Genomic DNA, 16,353 nt, shown 5'->3' with positions numbered 1-16,353 from the left:
AGATATTTACACCAAGGAACACCCCTTTAATATTAGGTCTTCGGTCTCCATGCCCCAGAGATATTTACACCACCGTCAGACTCACCCAGCTGCCCTATCAAGTTAATGAGGACGAAGACGGTGGCCAAGACGTAGCCGCAGCTCCAGGTGGCCTCGATGTAATCCCGCTGCTCGCTCCACTGGAACCACATGCGGATGCCATCCTCCAGGAAGGTGCTGATGAGGCAGAGACGAGCAATGTGCGGCAGGTACTGCTTTGTCACCCGCAGGAACTGCAGGCAGAAAAGAGGATTAGTCGCATAGTTAGAATCTGTCCAGCCATGCCAGGGAGACGCCATGTAAATCCAGAAGGGCCTGTTATTTGGATCCATACAACATCCTCATACACACAGCAGATCAGCGATCCCCAGATCTAGGACCAGCATGCAAACGTCTCTGTGTGGGGGAAGGCACATGACAGCAGGAGATCATTTCTGGATCGGAGCCGTGCGCTTCATTCTCCACCCCCTCCCCCAGGCCTGGGAGGAAGAGTTCGGATTTACAGGGTTAATCCATATGGAAGCAGAGAGAAGCCCGACCTTTACTCACACTAGTAATGTCCGCATGGGGCAGAGCAAAGTCTACAGGTGATCGGGAGGGGGCGAGATCAGGCAATGCTGCCTGTATATACTAGTCTGACCCCAAGAAAACAACAACCACGGTATATAGACATGCATGCACACCCACTGCAAGCAACTGCACCACAAAGGGTTAAACGGCGGCAATGAAAGCGGAGATTCACGTTACCCAGTGAGAACATGCCAGGCCGTGACACCAGAGTATAATATAGCGGATTATTAACACCAGGCGTGCAGTGTGCGCCGTACCCCTCCCTTACATGGAAACAAAATGGAAACAGTCAGTAAGTTTGAAACCTGGAGGGGAGGGGGGACTGATGTCAAACCGTCGTCTCTAAAACACATTATTGTAGATTAAATGGTGTAAAAATATACAAGAAATTTAAAGGAGTTGTCCGAGATCAAAAAAAATAAAAAAATAAGGTCAAGCTGTAACACCACACACTGGCCACATCCGTGCGCAATCTCTGACAACCCCCTTAAGACCCCCTACATGGTGCACATGCAGCTTGGAATCGGCCTGGTAAGTACAGTACAGACTAAAAGTTTGGACACACCTTCTCATTTAAAGATTTTTCTGTATTTTCATGACTATGAAAATTGTACATTCACACTGAAGGCATCAAAACTATGAATTAACACATGTGGAATTATATACTTAACAAAAAGGTGTGAAACAACTGAAACTACGTCTTATATTCTAGGTTCTTCAAAGTATCCACCTTTTGCTTTGATGACTGCTTTGCACACTCTTGGCATTCTCTTGATGAGCTTCAAGAGGTAGTCACCGGAAATGGTTTTCACTTCACAGGTGTGCCCTGTCAGGTTTAATAAGTGGGATTTCTTGCCTTATAAATGGGGTTGGGACAATCAGTTGTGTTGTGCAGAAGTCTGGTGGATACACAGCTGATAGTCCTACTGAATAGACTGTTAGAATTTGTATTATGGCAAGAAAAAAGCAGCTAAGTAAAGAAAAACGAGTCACCATCATTACTTTAAGAAATGAAGGTCAGTCAGTCCGAAAAATTGGGAAAACTTTGAATGTGTCCCCAAGTGCAGTTGCAAAAACCATCAAGCGCTACAAAGAAACTGGCTCACATGAGGACCGCCCCAGGAAAGGAAGACCAAGAGTCACCTCTGCTTCTGAGGATAAGTTTATCCGAGTCACCAGCCTCAGAAATCGCGGGTTAACAGCAGCTCAGATTAGAGACCAGGTCAATGCCACACAGAGTTCTAGCAGTAAACACATCTCTACAACAACTGTTAAGAGGAGACTTTGTGCAGCAGGCCTTCATGGTAAAATAGCTGCTAGGAAACCACAGCTAAGAACAGGCAACAAGCAGAAGAGACTTCTTTGGGCTAAAGAACACAAGGAATGGACATTAGACCAGTGGAAATCTGTGCTTTGTCTGATGAGTCCAAATTTGAGATCTTTGGTTCCAACCACCGTGTCTTTGTGCGATGCAGAAAAGGTGAACGGATGGACTCTACATGCCTGGTTCCCACCGTGAAGCATGGAGGAGGAGGTGTGATGGTGTGGGGGTGCTTTGCTGGTGATACTGTTGGGGATTTATTCAAAATTGAAGGCATACTGAAGCAGCATGGCTACCACAGCATCTTGCAGCAGCATGCTATTCCATCCGGTTTGCGTTTAGTTGGACCATCATTTATTTTTCAACAGGACAATGACCCCAAACACACCTCCAGGCTGTGTAAGGGCTATTTGACCAAGAAGGATAGTGATGGGGTGCTAAGCCAGATGACCTGGCCTCCACAGTCACCAGACCTGAACCCAATCGAGATGGTTTGGGGTGAGCAGGACCGCAGAGTGAAGGCAAAAGGGCCAACAAGTGCTAAGCATCTCTGGGAACTCCTTCAAGATTGTTGGAAGACCATTTCCGGTGACTACCTCTTGAAGCTCATCAAGAGAATGCCAAGAGTGTGCAAAGCAGTCATCAAAGCAAAAGGTGGCTACTTTGAAGAACCTAGAATAGAAGACATATTTTCAGTTGTTTCACACTTTTTTGTTAAGTATATAATTCCACATGTGTTAATTCATAGTTTTGATGCCTTCAGTGTGAATGAAAAATTTTCATAGTCATGAAAATACAGAAAAATCTTTAAATGAGAAGGTGTGTCCAAACTTTTGGTCTGTACTGTATATGCATGATATATTATCAGGAACACTGGGGAATGCGCCCGTAGTAGATAGAGAGGGAAGTGCACGTTATATCATCACTCCAGCACAATCGGCTCCACTTCAAGGCCAGGGCCGGGACAAGGCTCAGGCCATTTCCATCCGCAGTCTATGGATAGGACACACACTCGGCATGCGGCAGGCTCGAATACTTAGTGCCGGGTGGCCTCTAATACTGACCGCTGCTGCCTGGAGGAAGAGAACAGAGAAAGTGTAAGAATGCAGCCCAGCATTGGATGGAATGGGTTGAAAGGGTGGGCTCTAGGCTTAGGAGATCCCAGCACGATTACATAGGGTGGGATGCATGACATCGATAGATGTCGGTAAAGCCACATAAAAAGGGGCTCTCTGTTCTGCAGCGCCACCACTGGGGAACATGAAGAATTACAAGGCGCCTAGAGCAGGACAGGACGGGTCCTCCAGAGAGAGGGGTGCCCTTATTAAATGCTCTACCTTGGTCCAGAAGATGAGGATCCAGAATACAAGGCCCCCCTCTATTATACTCCTAAAGGGGTGAGAAATTGAGTTTCTAAACAGGACAGCCCCTTTAAACTCTTCCCGATGTGTGAAGTGCTTGACTGTCACACACCGGGTGCAGTTAGTGAGATCTTATAAAGCTGCGACCAGAGCTAGCAACGATTGCTGCTGTTTAGCTACGTCAATGCTGCTGTCAATCTTCAACAGAAGCATGTAAGGCGCGATCCTACCTGGGTGTCAATCCAATCACTCATCGGACCCCTATAGGTGGCCATATTGGTATTCCTTTATATCCCAGCCAAGGCCGGCCTTCATAGGGGATGGAGATTTTCGGTATATCCTGTGGGATTGCAGTATACCGTACAAGCGATTAAACGATCACAGGTTTAATACTATCCATCTATCTATTCCATCCACTAAAGTCCTATCAAATTATAGAGCGATTTAACCCATAAAAGCAAAAAAGCCCTGAACTGCCAGAATTACCTCTTTCTGGATGCCATACACCTCCCAAAAAAACAGAAATCAAAGCATCGCATGTACCCAAACTGGCATCAATCAAAACTATATCTCGCTGGGCAAAAAGCAAGCCGTCACACAGCGCCATGGAGGGAGAAACAAAACAGTTATGACTCTCAGAAAATAAAGACAAAACTTTTTTTTTTTACATTTCTGATTTTTTTTTTTTTTAAATGGATAAAAAACAAACAAAAAAAAACAACAAACCAACAACTCTACATAGGTTTGGTACGGCCGCAATCGCCCCCACCTGGAGAAAGAGGTCACTGTAGAATGATCGGCAAAAAACAAAGGCAGAATTGGAATTTTATTCCCATTTTCCGGTACATTATACGGTAGAGTGAATGGTGTCAATCATAGCTACAGTGTATCCCGCCAACAACGTACAGCAACGTGGACCGAAAAATTAAAAAGTTGTGACTCTTGGAAGAAGAAAGAGAAAAACGTGCAAAAAAATTTAGGGAAGGGGGTTGATGGTCATCAGGACCAGGCGGCCCCGCGAGTCCTATCTTACCGGCTCCGGCCCTCACACGGCCCATCCCGGATCCCCAACTTCGCCATCTGCCGCTCTCTATGGGAACGAGTGTTAGAAAGAGTCTCATTAACGCCGCGTGCGAGATCGTGAGTCAGTGGGTTTCCAGGAAACTGCTATGATGAACATCTGCCGAGCGGCAGCGCAGATAAATATGTGGTGACAGACGATTTAACCCCCCACCAGCCCTTCACAGAAAAGTCCGGAGAACCTCGGCTGGGAAGGGTCCGGACTTCTACCACTGTGGTCGAGTCTTCGGCCTAAAAGGGGGATTAACCTGCGTCCAGAGTACGTTCACACATAGCGGAAATGCTGCAGATTTACCTTCCGGATTAGTGAACTACACATGGATAGTCATCATGGTGTAATATGATATTCCTCCAATGGAGGCGCTGTGGGGAGATTGGTGGCAGGATCCTTCACAGATCACAGCGGATCACTGGGTCTAATAGCAGTAGAAAAATTAAAGGGGTATTCCCAATTGCATTGTTTATGGCATATCTGCAGGACGGGTATGGTGCCCGCCTTTGCTTCACTGACATCCAGCCAACTACATTGTCACTTGAGATCGACATGTTCTATGAGAGCCACAGGTAGGAACCAGACCCCCGATCGGTAACATCCCTAGGGCTGGGCAGTTCTCCTTCTGCCGTATCTGGGAATACCCATTTAACATTACTGGTTTCCAGGATGGCAGAGACGAGACCTCTTAGGCACGGCTAAGAAACTTCCATTATTGGGACAAGCCCAGCGGTGGTCCAAGATCAGCGTGGACTATGAAGATCACGGATTCAGCATCCCCCCATTTAAGCTACCAATGTCTCATGGCTTGCATCAGCAGTAAACATTGTCAAGGTCGTACCCAGCGCCCTGACGTGTGCCAAGGTATCAATCTGCCCAGACGTACAATTACTGAAAACATTTCTATGCGGGTAATTAAGTACACCCAACGACCAGTCCGAGACAGGACGGGTACAGACAAGTGTTAGGTGCCAGGCAGAGCCTTAGCCTGGCACGGGATGTAAGGAGCGTGCCAGTACTGACAGGAGCGTGTATTAATGCTACCATATGGAGAGATGCCCACTATGCCAACTAATGGGGCAGAAACAATGCCCACCCATGCCCTTATACTCCCACCAATATAGCACTGCCCTAATACCCAACTGATGCCCATCTATGCTCATATCTAGTAATAGTCTGATATTCTACAGAGGGCACTGCCCAGATAATATACCCACCATTGTACTCGTATGTGCCCGGAGACTATAACCGGTGGTACGTTATATACACTGCTGCCAATACTCCAAATGTGGATGGCATCAAGTACAAGACTAGTCGGCGAGTTTGTACTTGCTATGCCCAGATCTATTCCCAAACATGCCCTATTTTTTTGCGCTCATATTGCACTCAATTATGACAGTCGCTACATGTGCCAATGTTCGTATACTGCCCCCAGTGATGCCCTGGTAATATACACATCGATCCTTGGATGCCCACTGGTGCCCGGGTAACAGACCCACATCAATCTAATGGTGCCCTATACACAAATGTGGCGCTCAGCCCATAAACAGTTATCCTGATGATACACGCAGGAGGCCGGGCACTACGTACACACTTGAATGCCCAGCCAAAACACTGGACAAATTATTTGCCAATTCCTCACTTTAGAATCTGCCCATTGTATCTAAAGATGGGACGCACAACCTTGGCACAGAGAGGTGCTCCTCGGCAGAGGGTATGACACGGCTACCGGCTCAGTCTCAGCTCTTCATCCCATAAGATGGCACAATGCGCACTAAGCTACCTGGAGGGCAAGAAAATGTGACCCCGGGTACAGCTGTGGTGACTGGCACACAGTGAGAAACAAGGAATAATCTACAACGATGCTGCCAACTGTGAGTCACTGCATGGTGTGAACGAGGAGAGAGTGACACCCGCGCGTCATTATAAGGTGCCAGACTTAGAGCCAATGGTGACCTCTAAGTGTCCGCACCCTGCAGTCAGGACCTAGTCACCAGCAAATGCCAACCTAGCAGCAGATATTAGTCAGGTCCGATAGGTTACCAACCTCCGCAACAAAGACTGTAGCTCAATACATACGACACAGACTTCAGAAAAGATGGCGGGCGTAAAGTTTACATTATGTGCCAGGCTCTGTGCCCAGTCACTAGAATGGGCAATAACAGGGTGTGAGGACCAGGCTGGCAGTCACTGTCTCGCCACTATACAATACCAGTCCCGATCAGTAAATGTTGCAGCTGGATAGTGTCTCCGGGGATGCCATCCTGCCTGCGACCAAAACATGCTACTGGTGCCAGCCTCTCTCTCTCCCCCTACGCCAGTCACCCCACCGGTGCCAGCCTCTCCACCAGTCACCCCACCGGTGCCAGCCTATCTCTCTCCCTACACCAGTGCCAGCCTCTACACCAGTCACCACACCGGTGCCAGCCTCTCTCTCCCTACACCGGTGCCAGCCTCTATACCAGTCACCACACTGGTGCCAGCCTCTCACTCCCTACACCGGTGCCAGCCTCTCTCTCCCTACACCAGTGCCAGTCTCTATACCAGTCACCACACCGGTGCCAGTCTCTCTCTCTCCCTACACCGGTGCCAGTCTCTCTCTCTCCCTACACCAGTGCCAGCCTCTATACCAGTCACCCCACCAGTGCCAGCCTCTCTCTCTCCCTACACCGATGCCAGCCTCTCTCTCCCTACACCGGTGCCAGCCTCTACACCAGTCACCACACCGGTGCCAGCCTCTCTCTCCCTACACCGGTGCCAGCCTCTCAGTCCCTACACCGGTGCCAGCCTCTATACCAGTCACCACACCGGTGCCAGCCTCTATACCAGTCACCACACCAGTGCCAGCCTCTCACTCCCTACACCGGTGCCAGCCTCTACACCAGTCACCCCACCAGTGCCAGCCTCTCTCTCTCCCTACACCGGTGCCAGCCTCTACACCAGTCACCCCACCAGTGCCAGCCTCTCTCTCTCCCTACACCGGTGCCAGCCTCTACACCAGTCACCACACCGGTGCCAGCCTCTCTCTCCCTACACCGGTGCCAGCCTCTACACCAGTCACCACACCGGTGCCAGCCTCTCTCTCCCTACACCGGTGCCAGCCTCTCAGTCCCTACACCGGTGCCAGCCTCTCAGTCCCTACACCGGTGCCAGCCTCTCTCTCCCTACACCGGTGCCAGCCTCTACACCAGTCACCCCACCAGTGCCAGCCTCTCTCTCTCCCTACACCGGTGCCAGCCTCTACACCAGTCACCACACCGGTGCCAGCCTCTACACCAGTCACCACACCGATGCCAGCCTCTCTCTCCCTACACCGGTGCCAGCCTCTCAGTCCCTACACCGGTGCCAGCCTCTATACCAGTCACCACACCGGTGCCAGCCTCTCTCTCCCTACACCGGTGCCAGCCTCTACACCAGTCACCACACCAGTGCCAGCCTCTACACCAGTCACCACACCGGTGCCAGCCTCTCTCTCCCTACACCGGTGCCAGCCTCTCTCTCCCTACACCGGTGCCAGCCTCTACACCAGTCACCCCACCAGTGCCAGCCTCTACACCAGTCACCACACCGGTGCCAGCCTCTCTCTCCCTACACCGGTGCCAGCCTCTCAGTCCCTACACCGGTGCCAGCCTCTATACCAGTCACCACACCGGTGCCAGCCTCTCTCTCCCTACACCGGTGCCAGCCTCTCTCTCCCTACACCGGTGCCAGCCTCTACACCAGTCACCCCACCAGTGCCAGCCTCTACACCAGTCACCACACCGGTGCCAGCCTCTCTCTCCCTACACCGGTGCCAGCCTCTACACCAGTCACCACACCGGTGCCAGCCTCTCTCTCCCTACACCGGTGCCAGCCTCTCAGTCCCTACACCGGTGCCAGCCTCTATACCAGTCACCACACCGGTGCCAGCCTCTCTCTCCCTACACCGGTGCCAGCCTCTATACCAGTCACCCCACCAGTGCCAGCCTCTCTCTCTCCCTACACCGGTGCCAGCCTCTACACCAGTCACCACACCGGTGCCAGCCTCTCTCTCCCTACACCGGTGCCAGCCTCTACACCAGTCACCACACCGGTGCCAGCCTCTCTCTCCCTACACCGGTGCCAGCCTCTACACCAGTCACCCCACCAGTGCCAGCCTCTCTCTCTCCCTACACCGGTGCCAGCCTCTACACCAGTCACCACACCGGTGCCAGCCTCTCTCTCCCTACACCGGTGCCAGCCTCTACACCAGTCACCCCACCAGTGCCAGCCTCTCTCTCTCCCTACACCGGTGCCAGCCTCTACACCAGTCACCCCACCAGTGCCAGCCTCTCTCTCTCCCTACACCGGTGCCAGCCTCTACACCAGTCACCACACCGGTGCCAGCCTCTCTCTCCCTACACCGGTGCCAGCCTCTACACCAGTCACCCCACCAGTGCCAGCCTCTCTCTCTCCCTACACCGGTGCCAGCCTCTACACCAGTCACCCCACCAGTGCCAGCCTCTCTCTCTCCCTACACCGGTGCCAGCCTCTACACCAGTCACCACACCGGTGCCAGCCTCTCTCTCCCTACACCGGTGCCAGCCTCTACACCAGTCACCCCACCAGTGCCAGCCTCTCTCTCTCCCTACACCGGTGCCAGCCTCTACACCAGTCACCACACCGGTGCCAGCCTCTCTCTCCCTACACCGGTGCCAGCCTCTATACCAGTCACCCCACCAGTGCCAGCCTCTCTCTCTCCCTACACCGGTGCCAGCCTCTACACCAGTCACCACACCGGTGCCAGCCTCTCTCTCCCTACACCGGTGCCAGCCTCTACACCAGTCACCACACCGGTGCCAGCCTCTCTCTCCCTACACCGGTGCCAGCCTCTACACCAGTCACCCCACCAGTGCCAGCCTCTCTCTCTCCCTACACCGGTGCCAGCCTCTACACCAGTCACCACACCGGTGCCAGCCTCTCTCTCCCTACACCGGTGCCAGCCTCTACACCAGTCACCACACCGGTGCCAGCCTCTCTCTCCCTACACCGGTGCCAGCCTCTCTCTCCCTACACAGGTCACTACACCGCTGCCAGCAGTGCCCGGGCAGCACCTGGCATTGAGGGGGCGGCTGGTCTCAGTGGTCTCTGGGCCCCTCCATGTGTCTCCACCGGTCCGGCCGCGCCATGTGCTGTGTCACGACTGTGGCCCAGGGGAGACTACGGGATGTGACGCCGGGGTCTCACCTGATCCGCGAAGTCCTCGGCGGTGCCCATCATGTGGTTGTTGGCCATGACCAGTGCCGGTGTCTGGCTGACTCTCGGCCCCTCCTCCCCGGACGGCAACTGCTACTCCCCGGCCTGCCACGTAGGCCAAGCCTTAAAGGACCGAACACAGGGAGGCGGAGTGACACGGGAGGGAGGAAGAGGAGGAGCAGCCGGCGGGCACAGGGACCCGGCTACTGGAGGGACTAATGGGGAGCAATGATACACCAGAGAAACGGGCGCTACCACTGCTGAAGAGGGGTAGATACAGGGGCAGTACCACATGACAGGGGTATATACAGGGGCAGTACCACAGGACAGGGGTAGATAAAGGGGTAGTACCACAGGAAAGGGTAGATACAGGGGCAGTACCACAGGACAGGGGTAGATACAGGGGCAGTACCACATGACAGGGGTAGATACAGGGGCAGTGCCACGGGATGGGGTAGATACAGGGGCAGTACCACAGGACAGGTGCAGTACCACAGGACAGGGGTAGATACAGGGGCAGTACCACAGGACAGTGATAGATACAGGGGCAGTACCACATGACAGGGGTAGATACAGGGGCAGTACCACATGACAGGGGTAGATACAGGGGCAGTACCACATGACAGGGGTAGATACAGGGGCAGTGCCACGGGATGGGGTAGATACAGGGGCAGTACCACAGGACAGGGGTAGATACAGGGGTAGTACCACAGGATGGGGTAGATACAGGGGCAGTACCACAGGACAGGGGTAGATACAGGGGCAGTACCACAGGACGGGGTAGATACAGGGGCAATACCACATGACAGGGGTAGATACAGGGGCAGTACCACAGGACAGAGGTAGACACAGGGGCAGTACCACAAGACATGGGTAGATACGGGGCAGTACCACAGGACAGGGGTAGATACAGGGGCAGTACCACAGGACAGGGGTAGTACCACAGGACGGAGTAGATACAGGGGCAGTACCACAGGGCAGGGGCAGTACCACAGGACAGGGGTAGATACAGGGGCAGTACCACAGGACAGGGGTAGATACAGGAGCAGTACCACAGGAAAGAGGTAGATACAGGGGCAGTACCACAGGACAGGGGAAATACAGGGACAGTACCACAGGACAGGTGTAGATACAGGGACAGTATCACAGGACAGGGGTAGATACAGGGGCAGTACCACAGGACAGGGGTAGATACAGGGACAGTACCACAGGAAAGGGGTAGATACAGGGGCAGTACCACAGGAAAGGGGTAGATACAGGGGCAGTACCACAGGAAAGGGGTAGATACAGGGACAGTACCATAGAATGCGTACCACAGGATAAGGGTAGATACAGCAACAGTACTGCAGTAGAGGGGTAGATACAAGGGCAGCACTACAGGAAAAAAGATACAGGGGTAGTACCAAAAGAGATTCTGGAACAGGACTCACAGGCTCTCTATCAGTGGGAGGAAGACACAGGACTCACAGGCTCTGTATTACTGGGAGGGTGATCTAGGACTAACAGGCTCTCTGTATTAGTGGGAGGGGGATGCAGGACTCACAAGCTTTCTGTATTAGTGGCAGGGGGTGCAGGACTTAGGCTTTCTATTAGTGGGAGGGAGATGCAAGACTCACAGGCTCTCTGTATTAGTGGGAGTGGAATGCAGGACTCACAGGTTTTCTGTGTTAGTGGGAGGGAGATGCAGAAGTCACAGGCTTTCTGTATTATTGGTGGGGGATGCAGGACTCACGGGCTGTATGTATAATTGGTGGGGGATGCAGGACTCACGGGCTGTATGTATAATTGGTGGGGGATGCAGGACTCACAGGCTCTCTGTATTATTGATGGGGGCTGCAGGACTCACAGGCTCTCTGTATTATTGGTGGGGGCTGCAGGACTCACAGGCTCTCTGTATTATTGGTGGGGGATGCAGGACTCACAGGCTCTCTGTATTATTGGTGGGGGATGCAGGACTCACAGGCTCTCTGTATTATTGTGGAGGATGCAGGACTCACAGGCTTTCTGTATTATTGGTGGGGGATGCAGGACTCACAGGCTCTGTATTATTGGTGGGGGATGCAGGACTCACAGGCTTTCTGTATTATTGGTGGAGGGTGCAGGACTCACAGGCTCTCTGTATTATTGGTGGAGGGTGCAGGACTCACAGGCTCTCTGTATTATTGGTAGGAGGTGCAGGACTCACAGGCGCTCTGTATTATTGGTGGAGGGTGCAGGACTCACAGGCTCTCTGTATTATTGGTAGGAGGTGCAGGACTCGCAGGCTCTCTGTATTATTGTGGAGGATGCAGGACTCACAGGCTCTGTATTATTGGTGGGGGATGCAGGACTCACAGGCTCTCTGTATTATTGGTGGGGGCAGCAGGACTCACAGGCTCTCGGTATCATTAGTGGGGGCTGCAGGACTCACAGGCTCTCTGTATTATTGGTGGAGGGTGCAGGACTCACAGGCGCTCTGTATTATTGGTGGAGGGTGCAGGACTCACAGGCTCTCTGTATTATTGGTGGGGGATGCAGGACTCGCAGGCTCTCTGTATTATTGTGGAGGACGCAGGACTCACAGGCTCTCTGTATTATTGGTGGGGGATGCAGGACTCACAGGCTCTCTGTATTATTGGTGGGGGCAGCAGGACTCACAGGCTCTCGGTATCATTAGTGGGGGCTGCAGGACTCGCAGGTTTTCTTCTAACATTAGTTATTTTACATGATAATACTGCATAAGCCCTATAACACCATAGCTCTGATGCTGTTCATAGAGACTCGCGCAGTAAATAATGATAACGCTTTGGGCTCCTCTCAGGCAGACACAAATACTGAGGCGTTGCGACCACGAAGCCCCTGTCCCAGGATCATTTTTTTACATTTGATTTTCGCAGGTTAATCAGTGACTGGGAAGTGTCTCTCCATGACAGCACCGGTCCTGCATTGTATACATGACTGCATTGTACACAGCTCACACAGCCCCAAACTTCACGTCAGATTTCACTTTCTGTATTTTAGCGTTAGTGCGCAGGCGTACACAACGCTTTTGCACGTAACGCGCATGCGTGTTTCTCACTTGTACAGGAGTTGTAACACTGCGCCGTCCAATCAGCCACGGAGGGGGTGTGGCCTTGAACGGCCACAGCCTTTCTACGCCCTCCAATCAGCATGAGAGGGTTGGGTCTTCCCAGGCTTTAGCGCCCTTGGCAGTTTCCATGGTAAAGATCAGACGCTGTAGTATCGGATGGAAGCCGATGCGGCTCAAACTAAGGCACAGAATGAATAAATACAAGGTAACAAAACGAGCTTCCATCATTATTTGTATCGGCTTGTACGTGGCGACAGCTCTGCCACTGTCAGGGAGTCATATCACCTCTTACCCTAATATTCTGTCATCTATACTTAAAGGTATTGGAAGAATGGGGTGCTGGGGCTTTTGGGGTGACCTGTCTGGTGGAGGAGCTGGAAGGAGGAAGGAAATTTGCTGTTAAAAAGGTAAGAAGCCAAAAAATGTGCAGTCTTATATTACCCCATGGAAATATGGGCTGACGACCCCCTGATTGATATTGATAATAGGGTGAATATCCCTTTAAATGATTAATCTCTTTAAATGTTCTGTATATTACAGGTGGAATGTATCGACGAGCGGGAGGGAAACCTCGCCCTGAAAGAGGTAAAGATCCTTTATATTTGGCGGCTGGTATGTTGTGATCTCAGTACATTGTGCGCCGCGATGCCACATCATTGGATGCGATGTCGCTGTGCATCATTGTGATCCTCATGTCAGGTGGCTGCTGGGACGCCCCCACCGTGATGCAATGGGCCCCTCACCGCCATCTTGGTGTAACAGGCCATAATAGGAGAGCGTTATATTATATATAGCACAGGCGATCGAGCGATCACGGGTTCAATTCCCCTATAGAGCGACTAAAATATATGTAAAATTAAAAGGAAAAAAAAATATATACAGGGTTGTCACCGGGACTCAAGAGCCATAACTTGTCCCTTTTCCAGTGACGACCCTGTATATAGATTTCTTTTAATTTTCCAAGGAAAAAAAATGAAGCGGAAAAAAAATAGAAAATAAGTCAGTGTACGTTCCCACAACACACTCCTAGCGCGGACTGCAGTGATCTCACAGACTAATGGTTGCCAGAACCGGCCGCCCTTGTGCAGAGTCTACGTGATAATATTCTGTTTTCTCCCCTCTATACAGGCCATGTCATTGCTGGAGCTTCAGCACCCCCATGTCTGTTCTTATAGGGAGTTCTTCATGATTTGGGATCCTAAGGTCGGTATTATATGCTCACTGTGGTGTCTGATCATCTCTATGTCCATAGTATGGTATTGACATCCATTGTTCACCAATTGCAGTAACTGATGGATGATGGTGATGATTCTTTTCATTTTAGGTCTCCTCCCTCTTTTTTTGCCTGGTGATGGATTATTGCGATGGTGGGAACCTGGAGCGAATGGTGCAAGAAAACAGACGACAGAGGAAGATAATAAATGAAAAGGTGAAGGGACAAATAAAATAACACATTAGGTCCAAGATAGGCGAAATTGCTGATTTTGGAAAAAACAGATGACCCTAATATGTATGGGGATGTCCCGACTTTCCACATGTTAGGAAAATGTAGGATCAGGCTGTTGGATTAATATGCCTGATCCTTTTGTTATCAAGAAAGATAAGCTGCCGCCAGAGGTGTTGCACATGCCCGCTCACCGAACCAAGTGTGCACGTGTGTGGAGGAGGTCAGGGCCAGCATTTGGGTTGTGTAAAGTGTTTGGCTATAGACCTGGTTATCTCCACCATAAATGCCAGATACGCACCTTATTCCTTTGCTGGAGGTAGAAGATTGTCAGCGCGACCTGATGACAATGGCATTTAAGTGGTTAAACAGCAGCAGTCGGCACCCGCCATGTAAGGAGTGGGCGCTGCTCCTGAGGCCGCTCCATACACCCACATATGACCTGTGACATCTAACCGCTGATCTCCGGAGCAAACATCATTTGTCGCCTCGGACCCCCCCATAGCTCCGATGATGGAGAATAGTCATTGAGCTCGTTCTTTTGCCAGATTAGATGTGTTTTGGTTTGTTTGTGATCAGATACCAGGACATGCTGGGTGTTGTAGTGACTGACGTTAGTGCTCCGTGACGTTATATAATTTACCCTCTTTTTGTTCCCTACCTACAGATCATTCAGAGATTTCTCGGTCAGGCCATCGACGCTCTAATCTATGTTCACAAACAGCGTGGTTCGCACAGGTACATCCTGATTTTCCTGATCGGAGGGTTTTATTATGGGACGTGGTGAGTCCTGAGGGGTCATCTCCACCCTTCACACTGATTTCATGCACCTTGCACATCTTCATATCCATTGCAGGCGTTACGGATCTGTAAGTGTCAATTATTCATTACTTTTACAATCGCTCCTTGCTGTCAGGGAATGGAAACAACATAGTTTACGTCCAGAGGCTAAAAATTGTGACGTCCAGCCCCTTACAAGAGATAAATGGCAGGCAATGTAAAAGTTTAAGTAGCACACCCCTCATAACTACAACCACAGTCCTCCATGGCGGTCTCTGCCCCTCAATTGGTCTTGCTTTGGTGGACCCAGCCTGTCCACCATTACAGCTGATCTTGACCCTCTCCGTATATTTATATCTGTGTTTATTTGTGCCATGTTGGTGTTTTTTCCCGATGTTACATAATGTGATTTTCTTCCTTCACAGAAACCTCAAACCGAGGAACATCCTCATTAAGGAGGAAAATGTCTTCATCCTAAGCGACTTTGTTCCTCAGACATTGGCGACAGATGAAATGAGGATGAAAATAAGAGTGGATCCCGGTAATGGGACTTCTAAAACTTGGCCGCCTTCATGCTGCCCCTATCTACTTGTAGACCGCTTAATGTCTCGGGCTTCGTTCACACATCTGAGTGTCATGGTTTGTGATGCACAGACCGGCCGTGCGTCTGCCGACCTGAACTCAACAGCTTCATAGACATATACGGTGCTGCCAGGTTTGTTCCTGGTGTTTTCTTACCAGTCCGTACTCGGACCACCACACACAGAAGTGTGAATCTGGCCTTAATATGTCCAGGTGGTCCGCATATGAACCTGCGAGGACGGCATAATACGTCCTCACTGAATCAGCAGCTGCATGGAGATCACTGATTGCTAAAGACAAGACAGAGAATTTTTCCCTGGAACTGGGGTTAATATGCTGACCTCAATTACAGGGGAAGTCAGCAATAAAAAAAAATAATATATTATAACTTGAAATCCCCCCTCTCCCTCTTTTATGACCTTATTGAGACATAATGTTTAAAATAAAAAAGGGAATAAAAAGACTGCAGTCTGACCCTAGGCACATATTAGCCTGTGCTCTGTACATTCTCTATAGATGATATAACCCTCTCTGACCCCACAGAGTATAAAATCTACATGGCTCCAGAATCACTAGAGCTGCAGTATACGGACAAGTCCGACATCTGGTCTTTGGGATGTATATTGCTGGACTTGATGACGACGTCCATGAAGATGGTATGTTGTGTCAGGTCTCTGCCTGTAGTCCTGTGTTCCCATTATAATAGGATTTAATGATTTGTCTCCTATTGCAGGACGCTGAGGTCTCTACGCTCTTGGAGATGATAAAGATGGACCCATGGTGCTTGCATCAAAATTTGGAGGAAATTCAGGGCAAAGTTGGTTACTCAGAGGAGCTGAGACAGCTGCTGACGAAGATGCTGAAAATTCACCCTGAGGAGAGGCCCTGTGCAAAGTGAGT

General features: G+C 51.0%; 2 protein-coding genes across 4 annotated transcripts in view; one reads left to right on the top strand and one right to left on the bottom strand.

The window, feature by feature from the left end:
* SURF4 (surfeit 4) overlaps window positions 1-9,766 on the bottom strand; it is a 23,052-nt gene extending 13,286 nt beyond the window's left edge. The window contains exons 1-2 of one of the 2 annotated variants that reach the window (XM_073640258.1): window positions 9,569-9,766; window positions 86-272 (exon numbers count right to left, since the gene is read on the bottom strand). In XM_073640258.1, the coding sequence (XP_073496359.1) occupies window positions 86-272; window positions 9,569-9,616 (235 nt within the window). In that variant the 5' untranslated portion in view covers window positions 9,617-9,766. The remainder of the gene's footprint in view (window positions 1-85; window positions 273-9,568) is intronic. The other variant, XM_073640256.1, reaches the window with a different exon arrangement.
* Window positions 9,734-16,353, top strand: part of STKLD1 (serine/threonine kinase like domain containing 1) — a 16,162-nt gene continuing 9,542 nt past the window's right edge. For both annotated transcript variants that reach the window (XM_073640252.1, XM_073640253.1), the window contains exons 1-10: window positions 9,734-9,847; window positions 12,644-12,852; window positions 12,968-13,054; window positions 13,188-13,232; window positions 13,776-13,850; window positions 13,972-14,076; window positions 14,759-14,829; window positions 15,297-15,412; window positions 15,997-16,109; window positions 16,187-16,347. In XM_073640252.1, coding sequence (XP_073496353.1) covers window positions 9,796-9,847; window positions 12,644-12,852; window positions 12,968-13,054; window positions 13,188-13,232; window positions 13,776-13,850; window positions 13,972-14,076; window positions 14,759-14,829; window positions 15,297-15,412; window positions 15,997-16,109; window positions 16,187-16,347 — 1,034 coding nt within the window. In that variant the 5' untranslated portion in view covers window positions 9,734-9,795. The remainder of the gene's footprint in view (window positions 9,848-12,643; window positions 12,853-12,967; window positions 13,055-13,187; window positions 13,233-13,775; window positions 13,851-13,971; window positions 14,077-14,758; window positions 14,830-15,296; window positions 15,413-15,996; window positions 16,110-16,186; window positions 16,348-16,353) is intronic.

The sequence above is a fragment of the Phyllobates terribilis genome, unplaced genomic scaffold (genome assembly GCF_046119375.1).
Source record: "Phyllobates terribilis strain yellow unplaced genomic scaffold, ASM4611937v1 Scaffold_7__3_contigs__length_470593459, whole genome shotgun sequence".
Taxonomy (NCBI): domain Eukaryota; kingdom Metazoa; phylum Chordata; class Amphibia; order Anura; family Dendrobatidae; genus Phyllobates; species Phyllobates terribilis.
This window is presented reverse-complemented; position numbering and strand designations above follow the sequence as displayed.